This window comes from Chaetodon trifascialis, chromosome 9, assembly GCF_039877785.1.
Source record: "Chaetodon trifascialis isolate fChaTrf1 chromosome 9, fChaTrf1.hap1, whole genome shotgun sequence".
Classification (NCBI taxonomy): Eukaryota; Metazoa; Chordata; class Actinopteri; order Chaetodontiformes; family Chaetodontidae; genus Chaetodon; species Chaetodon trifascialis.
In genome coordinates this window covers 21,973,002-21,982,870 of record NC_092064.1, presented here as the reverse complement: position 1 = coordinate 21,982,870, position 9,869 = coordinate 21,973,002, and the positions used below count along the sequence as shown (strand labels likewise).

General features: G+C 42.9%; 1 protein-coding gene across 6 annotated transcripts in view; it reads right to left on the bottom strand.

Annotated features, from left to right (window-relative positions):
* Positions 1 to 2,311: 2,311 nt before the first annotated feature.
* ncam1b (neural cell adhesion molecule 1b) overlaps positions 2,312 to 9,869 on the bottom strand; it is a 70,136-nt gene continuing 62,578 nt past the window's right edge. For 3 of the 6 annotated variants that reach the window (XM_070970341.1, XM_070970342.1, XM_070970343.1), the window contains 4 exons: positions 9,536 to 9,734; positions 7,277 to 7,393; positions 5,399 to 6,526; positions 2,318 to 3,528 (listed from right to left, as the gene is read on the bottom strand). In XM_070970341.1, coding sequence (XP_070826442.1) covers positions 3,408 to 3,528; positions 5,399 to 6,526; positions 7,277 to 7,393; positions 9,536 to 9,734 — 1,565 coding nt within the window. In that variant the 3' untranslated portion in view covers positions 2,318 to 3,407. Of the gene's footprint in view, positions 3,529 to 5,372; positions 6,527 to 7,276; positions 7,394 to 9,535; positions 9,735 to 9,869 lie in introns of all 6 variants that reach the window. The other 3 variants (XM_070970345.1, XM_070970344.1, XM_070970346.1) reach the window with 3 other exon arrangements.

Genomic DNA, 9,869 nt, shown 5'->3' with positions numbered 1-9,869 from the left:
ATAGTCAAATCAAGACATCAAAGTAAAGAGACTTTGGAGTCAAAATTGTGTTGGTAAATCATGTTAATATTTCACTATAGTTTTATGTAACTTTCATTTCCTGCAGTGTTGGAAATAACAGGAAGCAAAACTTTTGGCATGCTGCATTTTTTTAAATGCATATATAGTTACTATACAATTATTTAAGATGCATTAGGAACTTCATTGGTGGAGTTTTTTTTTTTTTTCCTCAAGTCAGGTCTCTGTTGGACCTTACCATACATATGTTACATTGTTTATTAACCAAATAACAAAGTACATTTACTCAGTTTTGAGGTACTTATATACAGTACTTACGCTTGAGTCCACTAATTTCATGGTACAATACACTTTTATTTTTACTTTAATCAGCCATAGTTACTACTTAGCTGATATGATGACTGAAATGAAACTTCTTGTATATAAACATTAAACTACAGGACATAAGTTAAAATTAGCTCCACGTTGATCATGCGCAACATTTAAAACTTTTGACATGATGTTGTTTTAATAATAGTAGTGCAATAATAATATAGCATGGAGTCCATTCTTTTATATATGTCTCCGTCTTAGCACTGATTTTAGTTTTTTTACGCTTGTACTTTGAAGGGCTCATCACCAGGCTTCCGGTATCATCATACCTGCCTACTGCGGACTTGACTGGCTGCAAATCATCAGCGGGGCGACGTCACGGCTCTGAATGATCGCCCTCTGCTCCGCGTCTCTCCGTCAAGGCTGCAATCAGAGACATCTACAGGGCATCTGAACTACCGACAGCCTGCCAGGTTAGGACCAGTTTGTTGTCCTGAAATAAGAAGCAGAAACTGTTCAACGCAGCGGACAGAAAAATCAAATCAGTATTTAACAGGTCACACTCAGAGGAAGATGAAATTAGGTAAGAGGTGGCTGGAGGTGAGTGAAACAGGATGCCATGCTGGGTCAGTGCTGGCCGCTGTGGTTGTTGACACTCTGTTGACACAGCACCGGTTTGCGTGTTCATGTCACATTAGAGGTACTGAAGGGAGGAATGCCACAGCTGAAAATATCAAGCCCTCACTGGTACTTAGTATTTTGACATCCTAGCCTGGAAGTATTAACTTTACTCCCGCACAAACATGCATTATGTAACACGTTTATTTGCTCCCCTATCTATCTGGACAAGTAACCCGAGGAATTTCCAGCCCCAACATAACCTGTTTGGTCTGTAACCTTTCTGTAAATAACCCTGTGTGTCCATGACATGGCGAAAACAAAAGGGAATACAAAAGTAGGTCTATACTGACATCTACTGTTCAAACAATGTCACTACAAGCGTTGGATTTAACACTGGTCATGGTTTCTTTAAAGGAAAAAAAAGGAAAAAGTAATTGAAACTAATGACAAAATGGGCCAGGACAAAATTAGATTCGGAAACCATTTTTTATTTTGTAAATGGGTTAGCACTCAGACTGTACACAACAGATATTTTCTGAGTTTGACCCAATAAAACCAAAAGGAGCATCCAGAGACGAGGGAGCAAGGTGGTCTTGCAACAGCAGTGGAGTACAAGGTGAATAAAGCTTGTCTTTTGTTTTGTCCTCAAGAACGTCAGTCTTCCCTCGACATTACATCTATTGTCTAAATCTCTGTCTAAAAAAAGTTTGGTCTCCTGTTTCAGGTGGACCACCTTGCTTCCTGCCTGTGGCATCCTCATCTTGTCAAGCAGTCGCTCTTGGTGAGTGATTTTTGTACAAAAAGACAAAAACTAAAAAAAAACTAAAAAAAAAAAAAAAAAAAAAAAAAAAAAGTCAAAGACCACATTACAGAACACTTGAATAACAACTGGGGAGGGAAATAAAAACAATGTGTAGTAATGCCAGAACAAACCCCAAAGGTACGACTCATTAATTCAACATGAGTGCTATTTTCCCCAAACAAACACAGGCACGTCGATCTGCCTCGTAGTTATACGTTAAGAAGTACTGACTGAATTCATGCCAAGGTTCAAAACACCTTCCTTCACTTTAGCTGGCAATATATAGTGCTGTGACCAGAGACGGACAGTTTTATACACTACACGTGTTATAATGACCACATTAGTCCATTAATCATACGTTTCTTCTAGTAATACAATATATTAAATAAAAAGAATAGGCTAAATCTCTCACGACAAAGCTATGCAGATTATCATAGAAACTGATGACAAGACAATCTATTGACACACAGGCACAGTGCACAAGCTTGCAGGCAGGAAATGGAAAAGAAATCTTTGTAGTTTTTAAATAGTACAAAAATGCTTTTTTATTTATTTTTTGCTCCAAAAGCACAACTCAAAGTACGAAGCCAGACCTTTAATCTGCTTTACTGTGAGGAAGAAACAATAGCGATCATAGTTGTTGCCCCCCCCCCCCCCCCAACAAATACGTGGCGTATATTTAGCACAACATCACAAGACATTCGCTTGACTTGCGGTTCTTCAACCCTTGGCTGAGAGTCAGCAGTTCTGCTGGCATCTTTTTTTTAAATCTTTCTGTGTTTGCGTTCATTGAGTTGCCTTTTTTAATCAAATACATTTTATTAATGCATATTTGGAGCTGGCACTGCGCTCAGGCAGTGGCAGACTGAAAACATCTGATCATAAAATGGGCCAAATCTGATCTGATCATGCACACCGTCGACGTCGGCCTCTTTCCCCCTGCAGCTGGCTGTGGGTTGATCCTGTATTTTTATAACCGTAGCAAACGCGGTTATAATCCAAACATTGAACTCGGGCCTGTGTTTAATCAATGCCGACGTATCTGTGAGAGATGACACATCCCTGGAACGGACAGAGTGAAACCATAAACCTTGAAAACAAAACTTTACAACCACTTGCAGGTCAGACATGCAGAATGAGCTATTTAATGAGACTAGCCCACAAATTAAAAGGCCAAACTAAAAAAAAATGCAAACAGTTTCACATTTGAACAGTTGAACATGAAAATAAGAAAAATAATTTCTATATATAGTCAGGGTTGTTGTTTTTTCTTTTCTCATAATTCAATACTTTTTGCAATTCAAACTATGAGCACAATAGAAAGTAGAATCTAATTTCATATATTTACCAAGCAATCATCATTATAATAAGAGATTATTCTTAATCCTCCTGACTGGTTAAATAAAATAACAATAAAAAAATAAAATGAATCTCTTATGACCTAAAGATAAACTCCTCGGGTGTAGCAGTAAACATTTCATGAATGGAACCAGAAATGAAGCACAGTCAAAGTGCGCTCTAACCAATTGACACCTGTGTGCTGTGTTAAATGTGGAGTTAAGGGCACTGGAAATCAAAACTCCTGCAGGGTTTCTCGCTCGATGCTGCTGCTGCAAAAAATGTTTTGGGTCGGGCTGGGGTTTTCCCCGGCCCATCATGCTTTGCTCTCGGTGGTATTTGTCTGTATGACACTGTTGTGTTCTGCAGTGATCTCCGTCAGGGTGTTTGATAATTCTGCCTCGTCCAGTTTGCCTTTCTCATCAGAGAAAATCTTCCTGCAAGGGAAAGAAAACGAGAGAGTGTGCGTTCAGAAACCTGGTCGTCTCTGGCGAGAACACAGACGTTCTCGGCAAACAAACACTTTAGCTGAACACAGTTTGAACCATTTATTCTCAATGATGTCTTCACCCAATATGTAAGAAGACACTCTTTGGTCTCAGAGGTCTTTTTACATATTTCTTCACCACCTCGACAACAGTCAAATAAAATTAAACAGATAATGACAAACTCATAGCTCATCCAGTAGCCTTCCATGACTAACACCATCTGTTTAGCAAATGTAATCAATTAATCAGTCTGGCTCTGCGTCAAACAGGCAGTCAATGAGGGCTTGTGGCTTTTGATATCCATGTCATCTTAAAGCAGTGAAGCACAGGATCTAGATCCCGCCTGCAGCTCCTCTCCTCTGCAGTTCAGAAAAACACCGTCGTCTAGCCTCTCTTCTCTTAAGCAGAGCTGCACAGTTGGTGAGGATTTAGGCAACATTCAGAGGCACACTTGCTGCCTGAGACAAAACATTTTGTCATTAAAATAAAGCCCCTTTCAGACATGGAACACGTAGCTATCTGGCCCCATGGATCTGTTGCAGTGAGTGTTTTGTCATTCAGACATGCATAGGTGCTGCGGCTTTATTCAGACATGACAGGGCTGTTCTGGAAAAAGCCACGATGCCTGTGCGATATTGCCATCTGGTGCATGAGAGGGAGTAGTGGCACCGCTGAGCTGGAAAGTAATGATGTCGACAGGCTGCATCGCTGATTGATTTTAAAACATATTTTTCTCCCGAAGTCTCTATTAATGACCATCGTGAACGACAGGGATGCTCAATAAATGTTGTCAATTTCATCACTTATTAGAGAATTCTCTCTATTTTCCAATGTCAACGTGTCAAGTTGGGGCTCTTGTTTAATTAGCCTGCTGTTTGTTCAGACTCTGTTTGCTGGATATTCCTATTTTTATCTACGCAGCTGGACATGAATGAAAGTCAAACATGGGAAGGGAGACTGCGGGTCTGATTAGTGTTGGTCGAAGATTTTGTAACACACAGCAGGGAGAAAAATCTGCTCTCTTCAGCAGTGTGAAGCTGCTTTGCACTGTTTCCTGCTTTATTTAGCAGATTTAACTTTCTTTGTACATAATGATACATGTGTCTGTAACTGGTCTCTGTTTTTAACAGTGGAAAACCGGCCGTCATATGAGGCACAGTAATCGTATAAATATGGGCACAGCAGAGCACTGCGTGAGTCTCTCCTGGAGGGCAGTTTATCGTGATGCACACATTCATAAACACAAAGCGACAGAAATGGTTTTGAGCAGAACTTAAGAGAGAGAAGTTGAAACCCTGTTTGCTGTCTCTGCACCTCTGCACACTTGGCCAATCAGTGCGCAAAGTGGGCGCAGACGTCGGATTGTCTGACAATCCGACAAACACTTCTGATGAAGCGTCCCAGCAGATTTTATTCAGTTCAGATTTTGGCATGTTGGACATTTTACAGAAATGTTTCTGGGCCCGAAGTAGTAATACTGTTGCCGGCACGCTGAATTCCCGTCACTTTTATGCGACAGGCTGCATGTCTGAAAGAGGCTTAACTATATTTGAGGTGAATGTTGCAAAACTGGAGACCCCACAATGGTTTCACACGAGCATAAACAACAGAACCATCATCTCACTCCACTGTCACGATCCACAACAGCTTACTAGTAATCATCCCAATGTCATTACCACAGTTTACCATTACAATATTTCATATTGTGTGATCAATGGCAAGATGCGGTGGTGAATGAATGGGCATACAAGTCACACACTCGCACACACACACGCACACACACACAAACATACAGATAAACCTCTAGAGGGAGCCGTACTCATCGTTGACAGGAGGAGCAGTCTTGGCCAGAGTCTCTGATGCCTCCAGAACTGGGCCTGAGGGGGGGAGGTCTGCTCCATCTCCATTGGGCAGAGAGGGGGCAGAGGGCGGGCTCTCTAAGCTAATAAGGTCTGTGGGGGGCAGGGAGGGTCTTTCTGTCCCGTTCGTCAGCTCTAACTCTAAATCCGCACTTTTGGGCCCCATGTGTGGGGTTAGCAAGTCATATGTGTCTGACGGCGATGTGAGGAGATCATTTGAGATCAGTGCCTCATGACGGGCGGGGGCTGGAGCAGAGGTGATATGAGTGACAGGTAAAAGAGAGGGGACATCTGCAACGAGAGGAGCAGATTCTTTAGCATCCTGGATTTTAAGAGCACCATAGATCACTGAAGGAGAGCTAGTTGCAGCATCTTTGGCAGTGGGTGTGTTATTGTCAACAGTCTGGTCGGCTGGTTTATTAAACGTGTCAAAGGCAGTAAGGCCACGCCCGCTGAGATCTGGGGCCATTGGATTTGAATCGAGGTCTGATTTTGGACGGGCAGTGGTTGCTAGAGTGGAGGCAGTTTGTGCTGGTGTCTCGGTGTCTAAGGCTACTGCATGCGGCAGTAGGGGAAGCTTGGTCACCGGTGGGCTCGGCGCAGGTTTCTTGGTGTCGAGAATGGGAGAGGACGATGAGGAAGGTGCAGCCAGTGGAGATACCGGGGGGCTACTTTTAGCATTCAGAGCAGCGAGTTTGGGAGAGTGTTTACGCTTTGGTGGTATCGGTGTCCCAGATTTTTGAGCTCTAGTCCGTTCAGGGGTACTAGGAGGAGTGGTCTTTCTCTCCTGCTCTTCCGCGGCGTTACTTCCTCTTTGCTCTACTAACGGGGCCATTTTAGCTTCGACGGCGGAGGTGGAGATGAGGGGAGTCGGCGGGGCGGTGTTTGACTCTGGAGTCGGGGCCGGGACAGGGGTGGGTGAGGGGTCTGATGGGTCGTTGGCTGGGGTAGACAGGCTACAAGTGAGGGTAGTGGTCTCGCTAGAGGGGCTGTCCTGAGCGGGGTCAATTGTTGCAGTGGCTGTGTCAGAGTTGGTGGCTACGGAGGAGAGGGTGTCCAGTGCCAGAGCAGCAGTGTAAGCCGCCAGCCTGAGAGAGCAGGGAGAGAACAGAGACACACAGACTAGACACCAGGGTGACTGTGACAGAGGAAGGGTGGCCCGGACGAGAGCATGCAGAGGGATTAGTTGGCTCAAGAAATTCACACAAACATAGACAAAGCAACTAAAAACAGCAACTATTAAGCCTAGTGAGAAAAAGAAAGAAAGAAAAAGAGGGCGTCATGCTGTGAGTGGACATTAAAGGATACATCCCATACACACACCAACATGGAGTACGCTGACTAGGAAAACTAATGTACTAAAAAAAAGCACCAGTCTTCCTGCAGAACACTACAGCACCACGCAGGACCACCTATAAGGGTTAAACAGTACCAGTGACAATCTCATACTGTGTAATCTAATTTCCAGCCTGCTGATATGAGAGATGGGCTTGCTGAGGTTGTCAAATGGCTTCATGTGAGTTGAACACACTCAAGAGGATGAAAGCCTTTCTGTGTCTTTAACTGGTATTGCTTCAACCTTGATACAATGAGACAGAAAACCTCCAAAGGCTGGAGAAGAAACACAAAGTGCAGTAATCCCTCTCAAAGGAGATAAAAACAGAAAAGCAACACAGGTCAGTGGACTCCACTCAAGAATGACCTGAACTTTTCAATATCAAGGGTCAAATTTGGTCCTGTTGAATAAGAATTATTCTTTGAAGTGGAGTGCAGTATACAACGGCTAAAAAGACTTGAGCGGTAAAAAGGCCGCGTGCTGTATGTCGGGTTTCACTCACTCTGGCTCTGTGAGAGGTGTGGTTTCGTTGGGTTCTGTCGGTCCTGCTGCGTTGTGATTGGCTGTGCACTCGTCCTCTGTTCTGACTTCCACTATTGGCTCTTTGGACTCATCTTTCCTGTTGAACAGAGAGACAGATATCTTGATAAAACAGCAACAGAGCACTTGTGTGAGCCACAAGTCTCAATACTGGAGTTGGCTAAACTATGAAGAAGTACCTGTGTCCTTTACACATCATTTGCGCGTGGCATTAACCCGCGATCTGTGTAATAATCAATGATCTGATCTAGTTTTTGTGTTTACACTACGTGTCCTTGTTGTCCTCATTGGACCTCCAGACCAAAAACCTGCACATCAATAATTTGAGGTGACGGTAAATCAGCCCCAGACTCCCTTTAAAAAATTTCGATTTTTGAGTTGTTGAGTTAGTGGAAACTTCCTAAGCTTAGTGAAACACTGTCGACAACAAAAATCTTAATTATTTGTCTCCTCTTGTAAATTCAGCAAGTGTACTGCATTTAGTTATTTCTAAATATTGTGTCAGATATGTAGAGAGTCAGTAGATATGTGCAACAGCAGATCAGCTGCACAGATGAATGCAGCACACATCATCGCACACATTTCTTCATGTGTATCATGTACTTCCCACCCATATTTCATTTTCAATCTTTTGGCACAGAATAGATGTATCATCAGTAGTTGCAGGAATGTCTCTCTCAGCCTTCTCTCTTGCTCACTCTCTAAATTTGAACTACAACCTCTATTTTATTTACCTAAGAACAAATATCTGTATCAACACTGTGTTGTGTACACATGCCAGCAGGTTGTACAGATCTGACACAGTGCCAGCCAGGCTTCCTCCTGCTGCGGTCGGGCAGATCGATTGCATTTCGATAAAAATGTATTTACACCTTGCAGTAACATGTTTTTCCTTATCCAGATAAGGTGTCCAGATACAGGCCACATTTTAATATCGGCTGTAAATGGGGTCTTAGTGAAACCGGTAGCATGAAATGTGGCATAAATCAATACACAATGCAACCTCCCACTCAAATTGATTCAAAACTGCCTTATTGTGCACATGAGAGTATTTGTTCAATGCTCCACTTAAAGTGAGCATCCTTCATACTTTCACTGAAGGAGAAATCCACTCTAAAAACTTCATCTCATTTATGGACCCATTTTATTGATTTGTGTATTTTTCCTGTTCCTGTGGATACTGACTAAGTGGACCATAATGCACTGCTGTCACAAGACGTTGATTTTCCTCAAGAGGCACAATGCTCTGTTTTTCTTAATGGAAACATTTCCCCAGTTATCTCTTCCTTCATCATCCTAAACATAAAACCTTCAGCTAAAATTGTTTATCATCTTCAAAGTCAGTCCTTGAAAGGCCTTCTGGGCAATGTTAGCAAGTCATTAATTTAAGAACAAGTGCAGTGAATGAAGGCAAAATGTAAACAACAAAAAGATAAACCAATAATTTAGATCTAGAAAAATGATGCCTGAAAGATGTTTAACATCACTGGTTGATTACTCACAATGCAAAGAGAGAGTGGTGATTTTCTACCAAAGCCTACCTAAAATCTGCATTTAGTCATTCCTCTTCAGAACTAGAATACTTGAACTGGCATGAATTGATTTGTCCTGATCCAGATCACATGGTAACGCCAGCTGTAAACATGTACAGTAGTCGCTCGCTTAAAGCTCTCCATGACCTCCTCAGGGGAACACTGTGCAGTGTTTCTATCAGAGCTTGTTTACTGGAAACAGCTGTACTAGAAACAACAGAGAAGACAGCTGCGAGACTGACAACAAAACTAACAACAAATCATCAGAAAGTTGCTGAAAAGCTCCGCAGAGATAAGTTTGTCACTGCAACTTTAACGGCATCTGTGCTGCTTGTCTGTTGTTCTGGAAAATGTCTTTTAAACCGCTTAATCTTTTAACGACATTCTGTTGCTTTGCGTGAACAGCGGCAGACAGCAGAAGATGTACTGGCTGGCTTTGTTCCTCTCCTCTTGTAAGGCAGGAACCTGGGGTCACGGCCCCTAGATCTTTATTTAACAGGAAGCTGTGGTCAAAGTGAGCCCCCCCCCGATACTCCCCTCTGTGTATGAAGAGAGAGGGCAGCTTTAAATGAAGAGTTTCAAAAAGGAAATTGGTTCTACAGTATAATTAAATCTTCATTTTAATCTGGCGAGGGCTCATTGTTTGAAAAACTGTTGACCTGCATGTAACTGCTGTCACTAGTACTCACATGAACGCCGCCTTGCCCTCCTCCAAGTTGTGTCCTTTGGTCCCTGTGGCGGATTTGCCGCAGAGGCACATGATGAGGCCACATTTGTTGACAAAGTAACAGGTGACATCCACAGCCAGCAGCAGGAGCACAAATACTACAACAAGGATCCCTGCCCAGAGCATGATGCCCATGGAGAGCGCTGCCTCATCACCCAAATCTGCCAGACAAGAGACAAGAGAGGGAGAGTGCTGAACAACTGTAGCGTGACACAGCTTGATAGAAACAGCCATGAACAATTGAATAAAGTGCTGCTATGCTACTGTCAGCACAAACAGTTTCATAAAACAGAAAC